The sequence below is a fragment of the Muntiacus reevesi genome, chromosome 11 (genome assembly GCF_963930625.1).
Source record: "Muntiacus reevesi chromosome 11, mMunRee1.1, whole genome shotgun sequence".
NCBI classification, from domain to species: domain Eukaryota; kingdom Metazoa; phylum Chordata; class Mammalia; order Artiodactyla; family Cervidae; genus Muntiacus; species Muntiacus reevesi.
Window position 1 is genome coordinate 83,265,131 of NC_089259.1, and position 24,953 is coordinate 83,290,083.

Here is a 24,953-nt window from a genome sequence, read left to right on the forward strand (position 1 = left end):
GGCCCCACTGCCCGGCGTGGCCCCGAGTCTGCTGAGTGTCTGAGTGAGAGCGTGCTCTCCACTGGGCTGGGGGAGACTCGAATGACCCCCAGCTCTGCGGCCCCTTTGCCCTCAGCCCTCTTGCCCACCTGGCCCTGAGGGGCTCCACCCTGTCCATTCATGCAGGTCCAGGGAGCACCACCAAGTGCCCTGCCCCGCATCTCTTCTCACTCGCCGTGGGCTCTGCTGGGGGAGCTCGCGTGCGTCACCAACGCACGTCCAGGACAAGAGTGGGCCTGCGGTGACCTCGTCTGCTTCCTCCTGTGGGGGCCACCCCTGTCCCCCTGGTGCAGACGGCGTCAGCTCTTTGGTCCTTTGAGGTGAGAGAGGGCACATGTCCCACTGCCCCATCCTGGCTGGAAGCAGAGCCCTAACCCCACTCAGACACCGAGGGTCTGAGTGTCCCGCCTTCCTGCCTCGGGGAGACCGAGGCCCCGCTCACTCCTGCAGGTGGGCACCTGGGTGGCTTCTGCCCCTCGAGGGGCCTGGCGGTCCTGACCCTTCACGGGACTGCCTCTCTCTGGTCAGAGCCCCTCTGTTCTTGCTCCGCGAGTGGTGGCCTCTCTCCCTTCCTCTGCCCACTGGACGGGCTGGGCCTCAGGAACGTCAGCGAGCGCCTTCAGGTCTTTCCCTTCCACGCTTCTTCTGGAATGTCTCACTTCTCTCCCTGCTACAGACCTGGTCTGGGGGCATCCTCCTGCCTCCGTGAACTAACTTCTCACTAAACAAGGATCTCAGGCACATTTCCAGGGATGGGCGTGAAGCCGTGAGCTAGTCAAGGGCTCCTGTGAGCGGCCCGGGGAGGGGGTTAGTGTGAGGGGCTGACACCCCGGGAGGCCTGATGAGGGGGTTTGTGTGAGGGGCTGACACCCCGAGAGGCCCATGGAGGGGGCTTCTGTGAGGGTGACACCCCTAAAGGCCTGGGGAGGGGGTTTCTGTGAGGGCGACACCCTTAAAGGCCTGGGGATGGGCTTGTGTGAGGGGCTGATACCCCTAAAGGCCTGGGGAGGGGGTTTCTGTGAGGGCGACACCCTTAAAGGCCTGGGGATGGGCTTGTGTGAGGGGCTGACACCCCTAAAGGCCTGGGGATGGGCTTGTGTGAGGGGCTGACACCCCTAAAGGCCTGGGGATGGGCTTGTGTGAGGGGCTGACACCCCTAAAGGCCTGGGGATGGGCTTGTGTGAGGGGCTGACACCCCGAAAGGCCTGGGGAGGGGGCCTGTGTGAGAGGCTGACACCCTGAGAAGCGGGGGGCTCGGTAGCCCAGCAGCCGCAGGGGGACAGTGGGTGTGCCTCCCTGGAAGGAGCACACAGGGTGATCCGCCGGGTGGGAGGGTGGGAGGAGGTCCTCAGTCGGGGGGCGGGGAGCTGCGGCCCTGGGGCTGGAAGCAGGAGGAGGGACTCATTTGCCCCACACTCTGCCAAAGGCCCAAGTTCAAGGCTAAAGGACTTTTATCACATCCAGTTGTAAATCAGGAAGAAGGCGGGATGGTAGGTTCACTTTGGAGTCTCAGGGACAAAGGTTTCCTGGCAGCAGCTTAGTCGGGGAGCAGTTCCTCCCACACCTGGCGTCTTGGAGATGTGTCTGGACGCCGGGACAGTCGCTCGTCAGACAGCCACTTGCCGGCCGGCTCCGCCCCTCCTCACCGACCAGCACCAGGAAGGCTCCAAGCGGCAAGGGGCCAGCCTGACTGCAGCCACCCAAACATCTCAGAGAACAAGGAAACCCGACATGCTGCCCCCCAGGATGCAACATGCACACGGGAGATGCATCGTGGGCTCATCAGCCCTCCACCCAGGGACATCACTGCACCTGGCGCTCGAGCCTGTTCAGAGCCCATCTGCCCAGAGCCTGTCTTAGTGGAAAAGGTACATTCCCACTGGGGTATGTGCCTAAGCTGACCCCACACACACAGATGCACACTCACCCCTACAGACCTGCAGGCACACACCCACAGGTGCACACTCACTCCTGCACACTTGCAAGCACACACCCACAGGTGCACATGCCTTCACACTTGCACACGCACTCACACAAGTGTATACACTCACTCCTACACATTTGCATGCATGCAATCACACAGGTGTGCACACTCATTCCTACACACCTGAACACAAAGAGATGCACACATGCACACTCACCAAACATTATGGGTAGAAGCAGCTGAGATATGGGGGTTGAGGTCAGAGGTCAAACCCCAACTCTGCCCCCAACTCACCATTTCCTTGAGTGTAAAGCCAGGGGCGTGACCCCAACCTCTGCTAAACGTCACCCTGAGTGACTGGTTATTTGCAAAAACCAAACATGCTTACCCACCCCCAGGGTAAGCATGTGCCTCACGAGGATGTTCAGACCGTCTCTGGGGGAAGCCCCGCTTCTGGGAATCCTGATTCATCTGTTTTCAAATCACAGCCTACCCACTGCCAGCGGTCAGGTTCAGGGCCGAGCAGACTGGCTGTGGGGCTGTCCCGGGTCTTACCGCGTGGCCAGCTTATGGCAGACGACGCCCGAATCGGTGATGACCTCGCTCAGCCTCAGCTCCAGGTGGACCTTGCCCTGGAAGGCACAAGGACAGGGGTCACGGGCCGTGAGCAGCGGGAGCTCGCAGGCTCCCATCGAGGACTGGTGACACCTATACCTGACCCTGCAAGGCATCCTCGGCCAGTCTACCTGCCCAGCTCAGATCCCAGAGTTTTACGCCTCCAGCCCTCCTGCTTTATGTTGGTCAGGCTGCTAACGGCAAGCGCTGCTTCAGAAGAAAGAAAAGGAAAGGCCCTGAGGGCGCAGTGTCTGCAGCGTGTCCGGCCGCCGCTTGGCCTGAGCTCACGGCACGTCGGGGGCCGTGGGCAGCAAGGGCAGCCCTGCTGCCGTCTTGGTGTCTGCCACGAGGCTGGTCAGAGGTCAGGAGCCTCAGCCCTGCTCTTCAGGAATGAAGTGAGGGCTCACGGATGCTCTGGGAGGAGGGGGCAGGCTGGAGGAACGCAGCTGGGATGGGGCTGTGTGTGCAAAGGGCCCCTGGCTGAGGACAGCAAGTGGGCAGGACGGACAGGTGGACACAGCCAGGGCATTATCAGGGTTGCAGACAGAGCGGGGAAGACCAGTCCCCAAAAGTCTAACAGGAGGAGCACGGTGCGGGTGCTTCTGGGAGTGAGTGTGACATTAAACTAGACTGGCTCTCCTTAGAAGACAGCGGCACTGGGTCACTGTCTCCAAGTTCCTTTCCAAAACCTCCCAGGGACACAGGGGCCACTGGCTGCTTGGGGGCACATGCAAGTGTCCCCTGGGCTTGCTCTGACCCCAACGGGAGCCAGGCCTTCACCTCTTCAGGGAGGTGGCTCCAGAACCCCTGCCAGGCTGAGGGCTGGGGTGGTCCCCCTCCCACAGGAGGGTCAGCTGAATCCTGCTAATTAGCTGTGAGCCCAGGCAAGACGTACTAAGACTTCGGCAAGGGTTCTTGCGTTATGCTGGTCTGAGAGAAGAGAGACTCAGGGCAGAGCATTGAAAACGCTGACTTCATAGACTTCCCAGTCTTACTTAAGGGGAATAATGACTGAACAGCATCACAGACCCACACGAAACGTCCACTGGGACAGACCAACCTGACTTTAAATACACGTTAGCTAGTCTAGAAAGCATCACAGCCACTCTCACACCACACTGGAAGCTGAACGATAACTCAGTGATAGATAGAGAGCGAAAAATAACAAAATATATGGAGATTAAACAACACATTTCCAAATAACAAGGAGGCCAAAGCAGAAGTTTCAGGAAAAAAAAAACACTGAATTTGTTTCTTTTCATAAGTTGACATGAAATAAAGCATCAAGATTTATGAGATGTAGCCAAAGCAACATTTAGAGGGAAATTCAAAGCAGTGAATCCAGATATTGGAAAAGATGGAAGGTCTAAAAATCAATAATCTAAGCTTCCACCTTAGGAAACTAGGATAGAGAAGAGAAATTAAATCTAAAGTGCCAGAAGAAAACAAATAACTTGAATCAAAGCAGCAATCAATGAAACTGAAAACAGGAAATCAATAGAGAAAATACATAAACCAAAGCAATTTTAAAAAAACAATAGTAAAATTGGTAAACTTCTAGCCATGCTAAAAAAAGAGTAAGAAGACACAAGTTACTAAAACCAGAAATGAAAGTGAGGCGTCGCTGCTGGCTCCAGGAAACCAGCTGTGGTTCAGATAGCGTGGCTGAGATCCACAGAAGGTGCCACGCGTGCTCGCATCCGCCCACGAGGACACACGCAGGCACACCCAGGACCGGCGGGACCCAAGTGGTGTCGGGGGCCCTGCCCAGGTGCACAGACGTCGCCAGGCGGGGTCTGGGGAGGGACAGGGCCTCGTCCCGATGTGTCTCTGAGTGTAAACAGGCTAACCAGCACGCCCTGGGCAGCATTTCCTGTGACTTCCTACAACTCGATAACACCTTCAGAACTAAAAGCTAAGCTTTTTCAAAAAGGCAGGAACAAGGGAAACCTGCACTCGCCACCAGAGCAGCATTAAGTCTGGGGACTAAGCAGTGAGTCTGTCGCGGCTGCAGGTGGAATCTCTTCAGAACAGCGGGGACGAGAGTGAAGCTCATGCGGCACACGCATCTGAACCCTCCTGAGAAGGGGCCTCCTGGGCACCCGAGCAGCAGCGGCCTCTGTCCTCCACCAGCATCGGCGTCACAGTCAGGACCGCCCCTGGACTCGGGCACCACCCTCGTTCTGAGTGATCACGGGCCCCTCCGCCTCCCGCAGCATATGGGCCTCAGTCAGATCGACCAAGCGTGAGCACCCTCACCACACCTTGGGCGTCTCAATGTACCTGTGTGCCATTTGCTTGTCACAGTCTGGGCATTGCCCCAGTGGCCACGAGGCGTCCGCAGCAGAAATCCTGAGCCCCAGCACGCAGCTCCAAGCTCAACGGAGGCCTTGGGCCCACGAGGAGGCATGCAGACACTGGGCCAGGAACCCAGGAAGGCCTCGTGGGCCCTCCTAGAGGATTCGGTCCATGACCCTGCTGTTTGACCCCCGGGAAGGTCTCGTGAGACCCCCCAGAGGATTCGGTCCATGACCCTGCTGTCTGAACTCTGGGAAGCCTCGTGGGCCCCCCTAGAGGATTCGGTCCGTGACCCTGCTGTTTGACCCCCGGGGAAGGCCTCGTGGGGCCCCCTAGAGGATTCGGTCCGTGACCCTGCTGTCTGAACTCTGGGAAGGCATCGTGGGCCCCCCAGAGGATTCGGTCCATGACTCTGCTGTTTGACCCCCAGGAAGGTCTCGTGAGCCCCCCCAGAGGATTCGGTCCATGACCCTGCTGTTTGACCCCCGGGAAGGCCTTGTGGGCCCCCCAGAGGATTCGGTCCATGACCCTGCTGTTTGACCCCCGGGAAGGCCTTGTGGGCCCCCCAGAGGATTCGGTCCATGACCCTGCTTTTTGACCCCCGGGAAGGCCTTGTGGGCCCCCCAGAGGATTCGGCCCATGACCCTGCTGTTTGACCCCCGGGAAGGCCTTGTGGGCCCCCCTAGAGGATTCGGTCCATGACCCTGCTGTTTGACCCCCGGGAAGGTCTCGTGAGCCCCCCTAGAGGATGTGGTCTGTGACCCTGCTGTTTGACCCCCGGGAAGGTCTTGTGAGCCCCCCTAGAGGATGTGGTCCGTGACCCTGCTGTTTGACCCCCGGGAAGGCCTCGTGGGCCCCCCAGAGGATTCGGTCTGTGACCCTGCTGTCTGAACTCTGGGAAGGCCTCGTGGGGCCCCCTAGAGGATTCGGTCCATGACTCTGCTGTCTGAACTCTGGGAAGGCCTCGTGGGGCCCCCTAGAGGATTCGGTCTGTGACCTTGCTGTTTGACCCCTGGGAAGGCCTCGTGGGCCCCCTAGAGGATTCGGTCCATGACCCTGCTGTCTGAACTCTGGGAAGGCCTCGTGGGCCCCCCAGAGGATTCGGTCTGTGACCCTGTTGTTTGACCCCCGGGAAGGCCTCGTGGGCCCCCCAGAGGATTCGGTCTATGACCCTGCTGTTTGACCCCCGGGAAGGCCTTGTGGGCCCCCCAGAGGATTCGGCCCATGACCCTGCTGTTTGACCCCCGGGAAGGCCTTGTGGGCCCCCCTAGAGGATTCGGTCCATGACCCTGCTGTTTGACCCCCGGGAAGGTCTCGTGAGCCCCCCTAGAGGATGTGGTCTGTGACCCTGCTGTTTGACCCCCGGGAAGGTCTTGTGAGCCCCCCTAGAGGATGTGGTCCGTGACCCTGCTGTTTGACCCCCGGGAAGGCCTCGTGGGCCCCCCAGAGGATTCGGTCTGTGACCCTGCTGTCTGAACTCTGGGAAGGCCTCGTGGGGCCCCCTAGAGGATTCGGTCCATGACTCTGCTGTCTGAACTCTGGGAAGGCCTCGTGGGGCCCCCTAGAGGATTCGGTCTGTGACCTTGCTGTTTGACCCCCGGGAAGGCCTTGTGGGCCCCCTAGAGGATTCGGTCCATGACCCTGCTGTCTGAGCTCTGGGAAGGCCTCGTGGGCCCCCTAGAGGATGTGGTCCGTGGCCCTGCTGTTTGACCCCCGGGAAGGCCTCGTGGGGCCCCCTAGAGGATGTGGTCCGTGACCCTGCTGCTTGACCCCCGGGAAGGCCTTGTGGGCCCCCTAGAGGATTCGGTCCATGACCCTGCTGTCTGACCCCCGGGAAGGCCTCGTGGGTCCCCCTAGAGGATGTGGTCCGTGACCCTGCTGTTTGACCCCCGGGAAGGCCTCGTGGGCCCCCCTAGAGGATTCGGTCCGTGACCCTGCTGTCTGAACTCTGGGAAGGCCTCGTGGGGCCCCCTAGAGGATGTGGTCCGTGGCCCTGCTGTTTGACCCCCGGGAAGGCCTCGTGGGCCCCCCTAGAGGATTCGGTCCGTGACCCTGCTGTCTGAACTCTGGGAAGGCCTCGTGGGGCCCCCTAGAGGATGTGGTCCGTGGCCCTGCTGTTTGACCCCCGGGAAGGCCTCGTGGGCCCCCTAGAGGATTCGGTCCATGACTCTGCTGTCTGAACTCTGGGAAGGCCTCGTGGGGCCCCCTAGAGGATTCGGTCTGTGACCCTGCTGTTTGACCCCCGGTAAGGCCTAGTGGGCCCCCCTAGAGAATTCGGTCCATGACCCTGCTGCTTATAAAGCCCTGCATTATGGTGAGGATGCCGAGGCCCAGAGCACCAGGGCCACGCTCCCCTGAGTGCAGCGCTGGCCCCGGGCTGCCACACTGCCTGCAGAGGCTCTGCTCCTGGAACTCCAGGCACAGCCTGGGCTCGGGGACAGGCTGACGAGGAGCACAAGCAGGGTCACCAGGGAAGAGAAGACGCAAGCAGGCCCCCCGACGAGCGTCTCCTGGACCCTGGGCCCGGGCAGTGGCCCTGCTGGGGGAGAAGCCCCGGGCCTGGTCACGGTGGCACTTCCAGTTAACACATGGCTGGGGCACTGGGTGGGCCCTGGGGACACTCAGGCCATGGGCCCTCATCACCCCTTCAGTCCTTCCTGGGGCAGGGAGCCAGGAACACGCGTGGGCGCCTCCAGGAGACAGAGGCCCACAGCCCTAGGTTTTCTCACCTTATTCTCTTTTTATCTTCAATTATCTGTTATGGTCTTTTGCATTTTACATTTTTAAGCTGCACAACTAAGTCTGACAGCAACCTATGAACAAACAAAATGAACCACCCAGAAGGACATGCCGAGGGGACAGTCTGCTAACCCTTGTTTCCGCTGAAGACCAGAATCCTGCGTCTGTTTCTCTGGCCACAATCGCCTCCACCCAAGGCACCTGGTCCCGTGGACTCCGCGAGCCTCACCTGCACTTCGGAGTCGGCATCCACGTGCTGCAGCTGGAACCACGTGTCCCTGTTGTGGTACTTCTGCAGGTCTTCCTTCTGGATGGCCACCTTTCCTGGAAGACCAACGCAGAGGAGACCAGTCACGAGGCGCCGATCTGCCTGCCCAACCTGCCCTGCCAGCGGGATCTCCACAGTCAGCGTCAGTCATCTCAGACGGAAACCCAGAATAGTGCATCGGGAGATGGACAATGCAGTAAGGTCACAGAGGCCACATTTTGTCTTGGAAGTGCCACGTCCACCCAAACACAGCCTGTCACTGCCATGGCGTCCACAGCCTGAACCTGGGCGGGCTCCTCCTCCCATGTCACCCATTCTGTGGCTCAGGGGCACCTGGTGGAAATCCTACAGAGCGGGGGGCGGCTCTGCCAGGGGTGCTGCCTGGGCCTGGGGCGGGATGTGTGGGAGGGGGTGAGGGGACAGGAACCCAAGACAGCCACGTCACAGCCCCTCCTGCCCCAACGTCCATGCTGCGGCACATGGTGGGTGGTGCCTGCTGAGGACTTTGCGGCACATGCCCTGGAAATGTGTGTGCTTGCCTGAGCCACAGCTGAGAACTCACGCGTGTGCACACCTAGTGTGTGTGCTTGCCTGAGCCACGGCTGAGAACTCATGTGTGTGCACACCTAGTGTGTGTGCTTGCCTGAGCCACGGCTGAGAACTCATGTGTGTGCACACCAAGCTCACGGGAGCATGCACAGTTGGTTCTCAGTGTGCACGTGTGTGCGTTTAGCTTATATAGCATGCGTGTACACATGTTCCTGTCAGGCCTGCGGGATAAGCTGGTCATCACCCTACCGGGTCTACGAATGAGTGTTTCTCGACATGTGATCATGGGCCCCCTGCCTTGAAACAGCTGCAGGGCTTCCTAATGCAAGTTCCCGGGCTTGTTCCAGATAAGAAAGCAGCTTCCGGGGTGGAGCAATCTCCAGAGGAATTCCTCCTGGAATCTGCATTTCCACAAAGTCCCCAGGGAACTCCTGGGGCCCCAAAGTTTGAGGATGCCCGCTCTCAACAGTTTTACATTCCTGACGCAGGCTTGGTACTGAGGAGTCAGAACGTCAGTGAAAACATATACATAAATACACATGTGTGATGTATATTACCTGGCACAGAATTGAGTATTTAAATATATATCTACAACCATCATGCATCGTTCATTCACCTTTTCCTTTCCAAAAAAGCACATGGGCAGTTAGCAGATGCATGCCTACGGCTTGGGGGGACAGAGGACACCAGGCTGCCCACATGTCCCCACACTCCGTGGCCTCGAGCATGGGGACCACACTGCCTACCACGGGAGGGGAGGTGGGAGCCTGGCCATGTAAGCACCCCTGTACACGTGTGTGCACATGATACACATGTACACACGTCTTAAACACACGGTAAATCACATGCAGAAATAGGAACAATAAAGGACAACATTCAATTACACGCTTTTTAAATTCAGTTGTTTCCTTTTGGAGCTCAGAATACACAGCCTAACTCAGGACCACAGTCTCGTCACCACAGGCAACACTAGTGAAGAGCCCGGAGCTAGCGGGTCAGCCCTGCCCTCACCCAGGACATACACTCCTCCTCTCCCAGGAGGAGTGCTCCATCTTGGGCTTCCGCAAAGGTACATGCTGGCTCCCACGAGACAGGAGTACTGGCAGCCTCACAGGGAGGCCTGCCCCGCGGGTCCCCAAACCTTCTGTCCTCTCACTTCATCCAGCAGCCGTCGGGGGGCAGGCGGCAGGTCGCTGAACAGATGGCCTGTTCTGGGAGGCTCTGGGTCTCCTGCCTCATCAGGCACCTTGCCTTCCTGTCTTTCTGCCTCGTGCTTCTCCCAGACGCTGTCCCACCAGGCTTTCCCACGATGCACCCCCCTCTATGGCTCCCCTGGGACCTGCAGGTGGCCTCGCTGGGGCCTGGCTCTGTCTGCCAGGAGTGGGGAGGTTTGAGGAGAAGGATGCCCTGCTGCTGGCTCTGGGGGCTCAGGACATGCACCCACAATACAGGCGGTGATACCAGAGCCAGAGCAGCGAGGGGCGTCGGCCCCAGAGGGCCCCGCACAATCCACACCCCCCGCCCCTCCTTTGTCTCGACCCTCCTCCAAAACCTGCTGTCCCTTCACTACGATGCGCTGCTAACCCACGTCACCAGCTCCTCCTCACTGCTGAGGTGTCTCCCCGCCACATGTGCTTTAAGAGGAATTGAAAATGCTTGTTTCTCCTTGTTAGTCTGTCTTCTGTCTAGTTTTGCAAGGGCAGTTGGAGCACCCAGGTGGGTGAGACAAATCTCTGCCCTGCAGTTTTCACACCCTGGACTCCAGACATCGACAGATGCACCTGCCGGGCACAGTGGGAAGTTAGAAATGGAACAGGGACATGCCACCCCGAGAGCCGGGGGCTGCGGTGCCGTCCCCTGCCTCACCTTCGCTCCCCTGCCCGCTGTCCCCGCGGCACGTCGGCACGTCCACCACGGGCCTCCGCTCACCTCCCACCGTCACACGCGGTGGCTCAAGGCCAGCCTCTGTGCACAGTGGACGCAGCACACCCGGGTCCAAGGGCCAGCCCCAACCCTGCTCACGTCGACCTCGCTGGCTCAGCTCTGGCCGTGCAGAGCCAAATCCTGCCCACCACGGGCCTCACAGGGCACAGCACACAGGGCAGGTGCGGAGCCCGTGCCAGTGAGGAGGCAGAGGGCGCCCATCACACAGCAGCGCAGGCTGCCGCAGAGAACAGGCCACAGGAGAGCAGGGGCCTCCAGTCACAGCCAGGAGGGCCTTCCTCCAATCAGCACCAGCGACCCACCCAGACTCCTCCCCTACCACCACGCCTGGTTTCGGGGGGCATCTCGCCAGGGCCTGACGTGGGCTCCCCCACCTCTGACCTCCTGTCAGCAGGCAGAGCCCCCAGGAGAAGACTGCTGCTTCTCTGCTTGGCTCCTAAAAAACTCTACCCTTTTCCCTGTTGGGAATATGACTTTGAGTCTTGCAGGCATAAAGCCACAAGAAACAAACATTTCTTGGAACTGAACTGGGCAACGCATTTCATTGAAAAGGGATAAAGAAAGTTTCAGACTCCATGATTAGTTCAGCTGGATAGGAGGGCTACATTTGAAGTTTGAGATTTTAAGTAACCACAGTGTTTTCAGGATTTTTTACCGGAGCAGGGAGGAGTCACATATTTAATACTCAAACGACTTCTACAACTTACACATCAGTACTACTCTATTTTTGGAAGTACTTAATTCAAATTTAAGTGGGTAATACAGAAACAGAATAAAATCTGAAACATCCAAAAGGATATAAAATACAGCCAAGAATAAGTTTGTCTCTCCCCTGCTACAGAGATTCCACCTTGGGGTCACCTCTGTCACCAGCTACCAGCCTGTCTTTCTAGAGGCTGACCACGTCAAGAACATATGGACGTGCACTCTTTACATGTGAGAGGCGGTGCTTCCACAGGCTGTCCTGGGGAGCACTGACGTGCAAACCACTTAAATGCGCCCAACGTGTCATAATCCATTGCTTCCCTGATTGATCTGGGTGACATCAGGTCACTATGTCCCCTGGGCCTCACCCACTCAGGAGGACAGACTCAGGACCCACTCAGGAGGAAAGGTGCACAGCCGTTCCACCACTAAAATTCCCATGTGTTACTTCCTCTGGTGGCACTATACCTGCTGGGGTCTATTCAGAAGAGACAAGCGTGTCAGGTAGTTCAAGAAGCGGCATGTGATGGGGGGACAGGTACAGCACAGGGGTGGGGGAAGGTGGGCAGCCAAGGGTGACACCTTCAGGATGGCAGCTAAGGAAGGACAGCTGGACGCCCCCCCAAGACAGGCGGAGGCAGAGACACTCGGCACTCCTGTTCACCCTGACGTCTAGCAGGTGCACGGAGGCAGAGAGAGAAACAAGGGCCTGCAGACTTGAAGGGAAGAAATAAGCCTTTACTTACAGAATCTACAGGAAAAGCTAGTAGAGCAGCTGTGTTTAGCAAACCACAGAATACAAAGTCAGCACATAAAAATCAAGTATATTTGTGCACAGAAGCAATGGCAGTGGAAACTGAAATTGAAAAGACACTAACACACACCCATAAAGTGATGGCTTTGTGGCTTGAGCTTTTGGTGTACTACATGAGAAATCTTTGTCTACAGCATCAAAAACATAAATATAGGGAGGGATACATGTATATATAAATATACACACACATGTACACACACATATGTATAAACATAAATATAGGAATATATGTACATATAAATATCTACACACATGTACATACACACACACTCCCCACACATATGTGTGTGTGCATGCAAGATGTGTATGCTGAAAACACATCACAAAATCCTGATGAAAGAAATTAAAGACCCAAGGACGTGGAGAGACATGCCATGCTGGATGGTCTGAGACTCAATTTTCTTAAAGTGTTAATTCTCCCCAAATTAATCTATAGATCAATGTAATCTCAATTATCTTGGAAATTGAGAAGCAGATCAAAAATGCAAATGACAATTCAAAGGACCTAAAATAGCAAAACAAGTTTGGAAAAGGACAAAGCTGATGAGCTCAGAGGACTGATTTAAGACTTACTGTGAAAATACAGGAATTGAGACAGTGTGATGTTGGTGTGAGGAAAGGAGTGGACATCAGGGGAACAGAACACAGAAGCCACAGGCAGACCCACGCGTGTAAAGTCAACTGATTCTCAAAAGATGCTACGGAAATTCAACTGGACATCTATAAGGAGAAAAACAAATCTTGTTATATGTAAAATATACTTGAAATAGATCTAAATATAAGAACTAAAAACAAAAACTTTCTAGAAGAAAAAAACAGAAGATCTTCACAACCCCGTGGTAGGAAAAGAATTCTTAGATATGACACCAAAAATACAAACTATAAAAAAGGTTTATAAATCGGAGCTCATCAAAATTAAAAACTTCTGCTCTTCAAAAGACACTAGTAAGAAAATGAAAAGACAAGCCACAAGCTAGAAGAAAATATCTGCAAATACACATCTGATAAAGGACTTGTATCCAGAATACAGTTTAAAAACTTTGAAAATCTCGACAAGAGAGCCCAATTAGAAGGGCAAAGATGTGAACAATTTACCAAAGGAGAGATATAGATGGTAAGTCAGTGCATGAAAAGATGCCCAAATAATTCTTCATTATGAAAAAACAGTAAAAACGACAGCAAGATGCTACACACACATCAGAATGGCAAAACTGAACTGAAAATAAAGGAAGATGACACAGTGCTGGAGAGAACTGAAGACGGCGTATTAGGAAAGCAGAGTCCGTTTCTAACAGACCGAAACACACTGCAGGGCATGAAAATCTTTCTCCTCCTACTCTCTCAGGTTCTCTGGCCTCTGTAACGAAAGAAAAATTAACAAGGGAAAACAGACAGGTACATGAGGGGAAGCCTGGCGATGAGTGACTCCAGGAGGCAGCAGCAACTCGGAGCATCTCCACCTAAAACAACAGTCACGGAGTTTCAGAGGAGTGATGACACAGAGGAAGAGCTTCAGGGAACGAGAGGTCCAGAGGGCTTGCTACGTGGGCTCCTCGGGGGTCGCTTCCAGGCTGATCAGGGTCTAGAGTTGTCCCAGGTTGCAGGGCAGAGAGATTTCCATGTGTCCACTTCTTCTCAACTGCCTTCAGCTCAAACAATTCCTTATACCAAAATGGCTTATTCGAGATGGCAAATTCTGCTGTCTTCTAAAGCCTACAGAATGCCCCAGAAATCTCACTTCTAGGTATTTTCTAAGAAATAAAACCATTTGTCAACGCAAACACCTAGACGAGAAAGTTGAGGGCAGCTTTGTTTACAGTCACAAAAAACGGGACGCAACCCCACCGTCATCTGGTGATGAGTGGGCAGAAGCGGACTTCCCTGCGACGGGCACAGTGCACAGACTGCAGCTCAATAAACCGGCCTGCAGACCAGGGGCCCAAGGACTCACAGCAAGCCCCCGCCTTTCAGAGAGACTGCAGGACGCCCCTCCCATCCTGACAAAAGTGGGGGGTGGTGGGAGGAGCCCGGCCCAGCACGGCCAGCCCCACCAGCCACCCTGCCAGAGCTGGCGGCCCTGACCACACTGGCACGAGCGTCTCTGCAGCCTCCCTGGGCACCTGGGACCCAGCCTGTGGGGGGGGCCCACTTGGGGGCTGCACGGGCAGAACCGGGCGCCGTGCCATCAGATCACACGGTAGACGCGAGAAGCCGGTGACACTGTGCTTGTTTCTGTGACACAAATTTATACCCTAGAATGTGGTTTCTCATCCTGGTAACAACATAATTGCTAGTCATAACTTTAAATTACCCCTGGAGATCAGACAGCCTCTTATTTTTACGGCTGTGAGAACGATTTTGAAAACTCTAAATCTGGTTGCACCCTGACACATCCCAATTTTAAAGCCACCAGGAATTGCTAAGCCATGATTTTGCTATTTATCTTTAAAAATAGCAGGTGCCTTAAACAGAATGATTAATAAACATCTTTGTTGTTCAACTCACTCAGTCATGTCCAACTCTTTGTGACCATATGGACTGCAGCACACCAGGCTTCTCTGTCCTTCACTGTCTCCCGGAGCTTGCTCAAGCTCAGGTCCATCGAGTTGGTGATACCATCCAACCATCTCGTCCTCTGTTGTCCCTTTCTCCTCCTGCCTTCAATCTTTCCCAGCATCAGGGTCTTTCCCAATGAGTCAATTCTTTGCATCAGGTGACCAAAGTATTGGAGTTTCCGCTTCAGCATCAGTCCTTCCAATGAACATTCAGAACTGATTTCCTTTAGGATGGACTGGTTGGATCTCCTTGCAGTCCAAGGGACTCTCAAGAATCTTCTCCAACACCACAGTTCAAAAGCATCAATTCTTTGGTGCTCAGTTTTCTTTATGGTCCAACTCTCACATCCATACATGACTACAGGAAAATCCATAGCTTTGATTAGCTAGAACTTTGTTGGCAAAGTAATGTCTCTGCTTTTTAATGTGCTGTCTAGATTGGCCATAGTTTTTCTTCCAAGGAGCAAGTGTCTTTTAATTTCATGGCTGCAGTCACCATCTGCAGGGATTTTGGACCCCAAGAAAATAGTCTGTCACTGTTTCCATTGTTTCCCCATCTATTTGCCATGAAGTGATGCCATGATCTTTGTTTTTTGAACTTGCTGAATTTTAAGCCAGCTTTTTCACCCTCCTCTTTCACTTTCATCAAGAGGCTCTCTGGTCCCTCTTTGCTTTCTGAAATAAGGGTGTGTTACTGCATACCTGAGGTTATTGATGTTTCTCCCAGCAAACCTGATTCCAGATTGTGCTTCATCCAGCCTGGCATTTTGCTCCATCAGGTAACACGTCACATTCCAAACCCGCTGCTCTGTTCACTTTCCTCCTTGAACAAACGCTGGTGTGTCCAGCATCAGCTGGACAGAGACACCCTCGGCACTGCGCAGAGAGCCCAAGGCCACGGGAAGTGCGGTCCGGTGGACACAGAAGAGCCGCTCCCACAGTGACGGTGAGGATAGCATGCAGCGAGGGGCAGCCTCTTGCTGACCAGGGTCTCGGCCAATGGCGGTGGCCACACGGGCACCGGGGCAGGGCCTGAGGTGGGCTCCAGGTCGGGAGGCACCAGACAAAGGCGCCTCTCAGTAGAGGCTGGAGCCCATGTCTGGCCTCGAGGAGGAATCACCAGGGCCTGACAGCTGCTAAGGGTTCGTTCGGGCACCATCCTGAGGGCAAAGGTGGCCAGGCCTACAGGGTGAGTGGCATGAAAGTGTTCCCCGCCTCCCCCACATGGAAAACCTTCCGGATCGAGAGTTAAAGGTCCCGCTGGCAGCCCAACCACAGCTCCATCTTAAACAAGTCAAGTTATGAATCGCCTGAGTTCCTGTGTGATCCAGGCCACGCACTTGTCGAACAAGCCCTGGTGACCTCCACTTAAAACTCAGCAGTTTCCAAGAATGCTACTTGTTGTCCAGACCCAGCAACCAGCATCCGCATCTTGACAAGTGGAACCTCTGATCCATGTGCTGGGAACTCTGCTAGACGCTTCCTCAAAGGACCTCAGCGCCAGACTGCCTTCAGACTTTTTCTGAGGGCTGTTGGCCTGGACACAAACACCCTTGACCAGTCATGTGTGAGCGGTAAGTTGAGTGAGCCAGATGCCCCAGGAGTGGGTGGGAGACTGCAGGGTCAGGGGCTGTCAGAGTCAACTGCTCTGTACCAGAGCAAGCACTGAGACTGCTCCCGCCAGGAGCAGCCAGGCCACCAACGATCAGCTGGATCCCGAGGCTACAGCTGAGCCCGTTTTGGGGGCTCGGGTCTCTGGGGCCAAGGGAACTGATAGGGCTTTGCAGGGACAAAGGTGCACCCACCAAAGGGCAGCTCTGGGCTGCTCCCCATTTAAGGTGGGCCTCACTCTCTCCAGGATGCTGGCGCATCTGGGACTCTGACGCCTCTGAGAGTGCCTGAACATCTTTGAGAGTCCCCAACAGCCCCTGAGAGCATTCTAACACCTCTGAGAGCACCCAAACACCCCTGAGCACCCCAATACCTCTGAGAGCACCAAACACCTCTGAGAGCACCCCAACACCCCTGAGAGCACCCAACAACTCTGAGAGCACCCCAACACCCCTGAGAGCATTCCAACACCCCTGAGAGCACCCTAACACCCCTGAGAGCACCCAACACCTCTGAGAGCACTCAATACCTCTGAGAGCACCCCAAAACCCCTGAGAGCACCAAACACCTCTGAGAGCACCCCAACACCCCTGAGAGCACTCCAACAGCCTTGAGAGCACCAAACACCTCTGAGAGCACCCCAACACCCCTGAGAGCACCCAACACCCCTGAGAGCACCCCAACATCCCTGAGAGCACCCATCACCTCTGAGAGGACCCAACACCTCTGAGAGCACCCCAACACCCCTGAGAGCACTCAATACCTCTGAGAGCACCCCAACACCTCTGAGAGCACCCAACATCCCTGAGAGCACCCAACACCCCTGAGAGCACCCATCACCCCTGAGAGCACCCAACACCCCTGAGAGCACCCATCACCCCTGAGAGCACCCCAACACCCATGAGAGCACCCAACACCTCTGAGAGCACCCCAACACCTCTGAGAGCACCCAACACCTCTGAGAGCACCCAACACCCCTGAGAGCACCCATCACCCCTGAGAGCACCCCAACACCCCTGAGAGCACCCATCACCCCTGAGAGCACCCCAACACCCATGAGAGCACCCCAACACCTCTGAGAGCACCCCAACACTCCTGAGAGCACCTCAGCACCCCTGAGAGCACTCCAACACCTCTGAGAATACCCCACTAGCTCTGAGAGCACCCCAACACCTTGAGAACAGCCCCCATAGGTGGGTGCTGGGTGTCAGGGAGAGGCAGGGGCTGGGGTGGTTGGAGGAGCCCTTGGGAATCATTTGGGGGCAGGTCCAGGAACCCCACTCTAGCCCTGAGGGACGGCTCCGGATGTGTTTCCATGAGCTCGTGGGGTGTTGCCCCGCACCCGCTGACAGTCAGCCGGGGACAGCCAGCAAGGGCAGGTGAGACGCTGGTGCAGTTCTCTGGCTCAGATGGGGTGTCCAGGAGATGCCCCAGTTCCTCCAGAACAAGTCCCCATTCAGAAGAGGCAGAGAAAATGAAGAATACACCTGGTTGTTTGGTCGGGACCTACCTATGATGGAATCCCTCCGGAAAACGTCTCGATCAAAAATATAAAAGGACAGGTGACGGAAACTCCGCGGAATCTCGCAGTAGAAGTCCTCTCCATAGAAGGGGCTAGACGGAGACAGAGGGACACTGTTAGACTCTGTGAGCCACGTCCCCAGTCCTGGGGGTACTGGGGCTGGGCGAGACCATCCTGGGGTGTCAGTCCTGGAGGGGACTAGTCCTGGGGGTGTCAGCCCTAGGGAATCAGTCCCGGGGTGTCAGTCCTGGGGACATGAGCTCCTGGGTGTGTCAGTCCTGGAAGGGACCAGCCCTGGGGGTGTCAGTCCTAGGGAATCAGTCCCGGGGTGTCAGTCCTGGAGGGGAATAGCCCTGGGGGTGTCAGTCCTGGGGACATGAGTTCCTGGGTGTGTCGGTCCTGGAAGGGACCAGCCCTGGGGGTGTCAGTCCTAGGGAATCAGTCCCGGGGTGTCAGTCCTGGAGGGGAATAGCCCTGGGGGTGTCAGTCCTGGGGACATGAGCTCCTGGGTGTGTCAGTCCTGGAAGGGACCAGCCCTGGGGGTGTCAGTCCTGGGGGTGTCATCCTAGGGGGATCAGTCCTCGGGGGGAGCACAAGGATGGGCCATCACGGTCCAGGCCACTCCCTCTTGGTGAAGGGAAAGCCCAGTGTCTCTTCGTGGGGACAGAGTTGGAAGCATTTTTCCAAGATAAAGGAAGCTGTGGATGGTGGGGAGCAGGGTGAGACTCCCTCATGTGCCTGTCAGACAGTCTCTCCTTTCTGGGGAACCCAGGGGGCCACACAGCTCCAGCCCCCCCTGTTGGCACCTTTGCCCAGGCATCTCTACACACAGGTCATAGAGGCACGGTTGCAGGCTTCTCCAGATAAAGGGAACATGCAGCCCAGGGACCAGTTGGCCTGAACTACGGCTGTACGACAAGGGTTTAATGCCAGCAGTGCCCTGCCCTGAGGCCAGCCAGAGTGCCTTCCTTGCTAATTACAGGGAGAAGTTCAAACGCAGATTCCCCTTTCCCTGAGCCTAGATGTGCAAACACCTCCCTCTGCCAGCAGTCATGTCCCACTCCCCACCCCCAACACCATGCCAGGCTGGCACCGCCCCGCCCCCACCAGGGCCAGCCTTGAAAAAAGAACCCGGTTTCCCCTTTCTTGCTGTCCTGTGTCCAAACACGGGCATCGGTTTCCCAGGTCTGGGGGAGGGGAGGGCAGGAGCCACGGAATAGAGGGGAGCCTCCCGTGAGCCCCAGATGCGCCACAGGGCAGCCCACACAGAGCCCGGGGTCCAGAAGTGGGCTCAGGACCACCCTGCAGCGCGGCGAGAGCCGGAAGCCAGGCAGGCAGGGCCAGGCCTCCAGAAAGGGCGCCGGCCAGATCAGACAGCTCAGCGTCTGGCTAATAACTGCACGCTGGTTAAGCCATTCCCTAAAACCTGGAGTGAAATTCATTAAGCCAAACACCGTATCCAAGCGTCCACAGGAGACGAGTCAAGAAGGGCGGGGCCTGCATCCAAAGGGCCAGTGCTACAGGGGGTGGTCTCACCTCACCCACAGCCGCCCCAGGGCTGGGACGCCCGGCCACCCCGGGGAATGATCTTGCTCAGCTCCCAGAGGCAGCAGAAACCCCTTCTAGCTTCTTCAGAGTCCCTCTCGCACTTCCTCTAAACGGTTTTAAACTCCTTTAAAATCGCCAGGCAGCATGGCCCTCGGCGCCTGTGAGCCTGCATTATGACAGCTTCTGTTTGAGGCTCCCAGATCCTCTCCAGAAGCTCAGGTTCCCCCAGTCAGGGGTCACGGCCAGAGCGCAGGGCAAACCAGCTTCCGGAGAGAAAGCCGCTCCATCCACACAAGGGCGTGGACAGTCAGCCGCATCTCTCTGGCCACCGCTTACATCTGTATGAGACTGTGGGCAGGGCCCATGGCCAGGGTAGCTCCTCTCCCCTCCCAGACTGTCTTCCCACCTGGAAGCCCCTGCTCACGTGGGGTCTACCACCCAGCTCACACTCCACAAGGGGCCCCCCACACCCCCCAGGGAAATCATGTGTCCTCACCAACAAGTCACACCTGGATGGACCTTTTCCCTAAAGCAACTGAAGCCACCAGGGCCCAGAAGCTTCAGAAAGGCCCCGAGGGAAGGAGGGTATCGGGGAGACCCCTGAGGGCGAGGGGGCAGCAGCCTGGGAAGCCCTGGGGGAGCCCAGGGGTCCCATTAACTGACCCCCAGACTGCCTGGCTCGCAGGCCCACAGGGACAGACTGACCCCTCAGAGGGGTGGACGGGGTCCAGCCACGGTCTCCTGCAGGGTCCTGGCCTGATTGCTGCCTGGACACTGTGGTCAGCAAGGCGTCTGGGAGCTCAGAGAGAAGTCCCCCATCCTGAGACTCAGGCGCTCAGGGAGGATGGAGAAGGTACTGGGGGGATGCTCTGAGCTGCAGGCCCGCCCTGGACCAGACAGCCCCCAGGACTACAGGGGGAGGGCCCCCCTAGAGCCCCCGGGACTGTGGGGGGAGGGGCCCCCTCAGAGGCCCCAGGACTGTGGGGGGAGGGTCCCCCTCAGAGGCCCCAGGACTGTGGGGGGTCCCCTCAGAGTCCCCGGGTTTTTGGGAAGGGTCCCCCTAGAGCCCCCGGGACTGTGGAGGGAGGGTCGTCTCAGAGGCCCCGGGACTGTGGGGGGTCCCCTCAGAGTCCCCGGTTTGCGGGAAGGGTCCCCCTAGAGCCCCTGGGACTGTGGGGGGAGGGTCCCCCTCAGAGGCCCCAGGACTGTGGGGGGTCCCCTCAGAGTCCCCGGGTTTGTGGGAAGGGTCCCCCTAGAGCCCCCGGGACTGTGGGAGGAGGGTCCTCTCAGAGCCCTCGGGACTGTGGGGGGTATACCCACTCCAGGTGATATGGAACGTCCGGACCTGAGACCTGCATTGATGTCAAAAATATTTTAAGCTTTAACTTGAGAAATTAGAGAGAAAAATGTAAGCAAAGAAGATGCTATTTGTACAGTCTCATAATGTCAGTAGCTGTTTTCTAGTCAACAACTTGGTTTTCATTAAAAACATCTGAGAAAATGACGTCTTTCCCCTCAAACCACAGACTTCCTCTCCCTTGTCACACCCTAACCCCAAACAGCTTCTCCCTCGGAACACTGCGGAGGCCTTTCTGGGTCTAGTCACTCCCATCACACAAAGCTCTATTTTCCGAGCAATTTGCATCTCTTGGAAGGAACAGAAGGACCCTCTCAAGTCACTGACCCTCATGCTCCGTCTGGCTGCAAACCGGAAGCTCGCACCCATCCACTAGGGAACAGCCTTTCATTTGGGAAAGTCCTTGGCAAGAGCGGCCGACTGAGATTCTGTAATTACAGCCCAATCGATGCTCTAGCTCCTCCTCCCTGCGGTCCAGAAAGCGGTTATTTAAGAAACTTCTAATTACGTAAATGGACAATACCTACAAACAAAAGAACAAAACACCACCTGTGATCCCACTACTCAGAAATGATAACCACACTGGCCTTTACCTCCTCACACTCCAGGCCATTTTTAGAGCATCCCAAGGTTTAAGCAAAAAAGGCCTCTTACTATTAACGCAACTTTGTAACCTGCCTTCCTTGCTTGACAGACACAACCAAACATGGGGGCAGGATGTGCCCGCCTTGCGCTCGGCAGGGCCCGGGGTCAGGGCTGCAGGCCCACAAGGTCACACAGCCGAGGCCTGGAGGGACGGGGGAGGAGGCACAGCACACCTAACACAGCCGCCCCTGGGGGAGGCGAGGGTCAGAGCAGGAGCCCCTTCCGACCCGCCCTGGGGAGAAGCGGACAGCGTCATCCTCAAAATGATCACTTATGTGGACCAATGGAAATAAAGATCTGCCACTTTGTGGAATACTCCTGCAAAGGACTAGACCAACCCAGTAATGAAGTGAAAGTTGTGCAGTCGTGGCCGACTCTTTGCAACCGCATGGACTACACAGTTCATGGAATTCTCCAGGCCAGAATACTGGAGTGGGTAGCCTTTCCCTTTTCCAAGGGATCTTCCCAACCCAGGGTTCAGACCCGGGTCTCCTGCATTGTAGGCAGATTCTTTACCAACTGAGCTGAGGGAAGACCCTCAAGAGTTCTGTTTTCTTTGTGTGTGTGTGTGCCCGTGGCATCAACATGCTCCTTTTACTGGATAAGGGGATGTGTTCCTCCACGGGCAGCCTTCAGCCCCATCTGCCCCAGCCCGGGGACCCCAGGACGCCTCTGCAGGCACACCATGGCCCCTAGCAGGGAGCCATCCAGCCCCAACCCTGACGGCCCAGGTTCATAGAGCCTTAACATTTAAATTAAAGGAAAAGAAATGATGATTTGTCATTTAAATGATTAAAAAGTATGGCTGTAAGAAGTTAGATGTGAACCAGTCCACTTGCAACATCAGGAAGATGCTGCTCTTGGGAGGGCAGAAACTATTCCTGAATCACCTGCTGATGGACAGGTCACCTGGGATGGAGAGAGGCTGGTTTCCCCCGAGGCATCTGACCCTGAGAGCCCCCCAGGACATGTGAGTCCAGCTATCTGTGTTCGCTAAACTTTGCTAGCTGACATTCTGCAAACTCTGAAAGTCTATTTCTGCTATCTATTGCTTCTCTTGGGAAATGCACATGATGCTTTATTCCTGTGTCCTCTGTGCATTTTCTCCTCTGAGCACAAATTCCCTGGAACGTTATACTGCAGAATCCGGAGACGTGGGTTGAAGAAGACTGGATTTGCTTTCAACTGGCTCATCATTGCCTCAACGGGTGTTACAAACCACTAACCCTGGACTGTATTAATATACGTGTGTGGACTGTGGTTTCCAGACCACAGATGTGGTATGGATTCAGGCTACACACTCACAAGAGCCAGCTCTGATTTCAAGCGTTTGGCACCGAGTGGAGGCAGTTTCTCTTGCTAACTTCTTTAATAGAGCAGGTTACTTGCTTTTGCCCTCACACTGCAGAATCAAGGTCTGGGGAGACCCGCTTGGCCCCCACCAGTGTGAATAAGATTTTTACCTCAATGCTAAACACAGTCATATTATAAACCACTTTTTAAACTGAAGTATAGTTAATTGACAGCGTGTTAGTTTCAGGTTCATAGCAAAGTGATTCACACACACACACACACACACACATATTCTTTTTCAGATTTTCTTCCATTATAGGCTATTGCAAGATATTGAATATAATTCTCTGTGCTTCCAAGAGGTCTTTGCTGTTTATCTGTTTTACATATAGTGGTGTGTATATTAATCCCTCTCTGTCCTCCCCGTCAGGCCCTTTGGTAACCACCAGCTTGTTTTCTATCTGTCTATTTCTGGTTTGTAAGTAAGTTCATTTGTATCTTTTTTTTTAAGATTCCACATGTCAGCAATACCATATGATATTCATTTTTCTGTCTGACTGACGTCACTCAGTGTGACAATCTCTCGGTCCATCCATGTTGCTGCAAATGGCATTCTTTCATTCTTTTTTATGGCTGAGTAGTATTTCATTGCGCGCGCGCACGCGCATGTGTGTGTGTGTGTGTGTGTGTGTGTGTGTGTGTACCACACCTTCTTTACTTATCTGTTGATGCGCATTTCGGTTGTTTGGATGTTTTTACTACTGTAAACAGTGCTGCAGTGAAGACTGGCATGCATGCATCTTATTGAACTATGGCTTTCTCTGGATATAAACTCAGGACTGGGGCTACTGGACCATACAGTAGTTAAGTTTTTAGTTTTTTAACTAAAAAAACAACTTGTGTCTTGCATAGTTTAGTTTTGATTTGCTTTCCTCTAATAATTAGCAATGTTGAACATCTTTTCATGTGCCTCTTGGCTATCTGTATGTCTTTGGAGAAATATCTAGGTCTTCTGCCCATTTTCTGATTGGGTTGTTTGGTTTTTTGATATTAAGCTATATGAGCTGTTTATATATTCTGGAAATTAATCATTTGTCAGTAGTGTCATTTGCAAATACTTTCTCTAATTCCATAGGTTGCCTTTTCATTTTGCTTATTGTTTCCTTAAAAAAGGAATAAAAAACTATGCAAAAGTGTTTAAGTTTAGTTAGGTCCCATTTGCTTATTGTTTCCTATATTTTTAGGCTCTTGGAATTATTTTGCACAAATGTGTCTATTTGCTATCAGCTTTAACTTTCTGCTTTCAGCACTCCTGGCCTTATCTTGTATATTAGATCAGCACTCAATAAATATTACTTGAGCTAATGAATACATTAACCTTAAAAGCTAGCATATTAACACTGCCTGTGCGGGAAGCATGAATGGTGAGGGTCAGAAGGAGCGTGTGCTCTGGGCCCTCCTGGAGCTACCCGGCCCCCCTGGATTTACCCAGGCCTCCTGGAGCTACCTGGCCCTCCTGGAGCTACCCAGGTCCCCTGGAGTTACCTGGCCCTCCTGAGGTACCCCGCCCTCCTGAGGTACCAGGCCCTCCTGAGCTACCAGGCCCTCCTGAGGTACCAGGCCCTCCTGAGGTACCAGGCCCTCCTGAGCTACCCGGCCCTCCTGAGGTACCAGGCCCTCCTGAGCTACCAGGCCCTCCTCAGCTACCCGGCCCTCCTGAGCTACCCGGCCCTCCTGAGGTACCCGGCCCTCCTCAGCTACCTGGCCCTCCTGAGGTACCCCGCCCTCCTGGAGCTACCAGGCCCGCCTGAGGTACCCGGCCCTCCTGAGCTACCCGGCCCTCCTGAGCTACCCGGACCTCCTGGAGCTACCCGGCCCTCCTGAGCTACCCGGCCCTCCTGAGGTATCCCGCCCTCCTGAGCTACCCGGCCCTCCTGAGCTACCCGGCCCTCCTGCCCTACCCGGCCCTCCTGAGCTACCAGGCCCTCCTGAGCTACCCGGCCTCCTGGAGTTACCTGGCCCTCCTGAGGTACCAGGCCCTCCTGAGCTACCCGGCCCTCCGCAGCTACCCGGCCCTCCTGAGCTACCCGGCCCCTGGGCCAGCTTCCGGGGCTGCCCTGGTTCTGGCTGCACCACAGGGCGCTGCCCCACCTGGACAACACCGCCGCAGCCTGGCTGATGTGCAGCCCGCAGTCTCCCCTCTCTGCCCCCAGAGCACAGTGTTTTGTGCCACTAAAACCAAAAAGTATGGTTTCTGTTTCTAAACCCATAGGAAATATTTTTAGGACTGGTCCTCACTGCAGAGGTTCCTCAACAGATTCGCTTCCCAGAGACCCTCACCCAGCAGGTCTGCAGGGAGCCTAGTTTCACAGGGATCGATGTTAATTCTCTAGGTTTATGATCCTCTAACAGAGACCATTTAAACACAGAAGGACTCCTCTCCTGGGGACCTCACAGAAATAACCCTTGCAGGTTGTCCCAAAGCCACACTTGACTCTTGACAAATTCCTCAGTCTTCTTTTGCTTC

The 24,953-nt window shown here is 55.4% G+C and overlaps 1 protein-coding gene across 1 annotated transcript in view; it reads right to left on the reverse strand.

Annotated features, from left to right (window-relative positions):
- Window positions 1-24,953, reverse strand: part of RASA3 (RAS p21 protein activator 3) — an 85,383-nt gene that overhangs the window by 26,474 nt on the left and 33,956 nt on the right. Inside the window, exons 3-5 of the mRNA XM_065901743.1 lie at window positions 17,572-17,675; window positions 7,845-7,939; window positions 2,519-2,595 (exon numbers count right to left, since the gene is read on the reverse strand). Of these exons, the coding sequence (XP_065757815.1) occupies window positions 2,519-2,595; window positions 7,845-7,939; window positions 17,572-17,675 (276 nt within the window). The remainder of the gene's footprint in view (window positions 1-2,518; window positions 2,596-7,844; window positions 7,940-17,571; window positions 17,676-24,953) is intronic.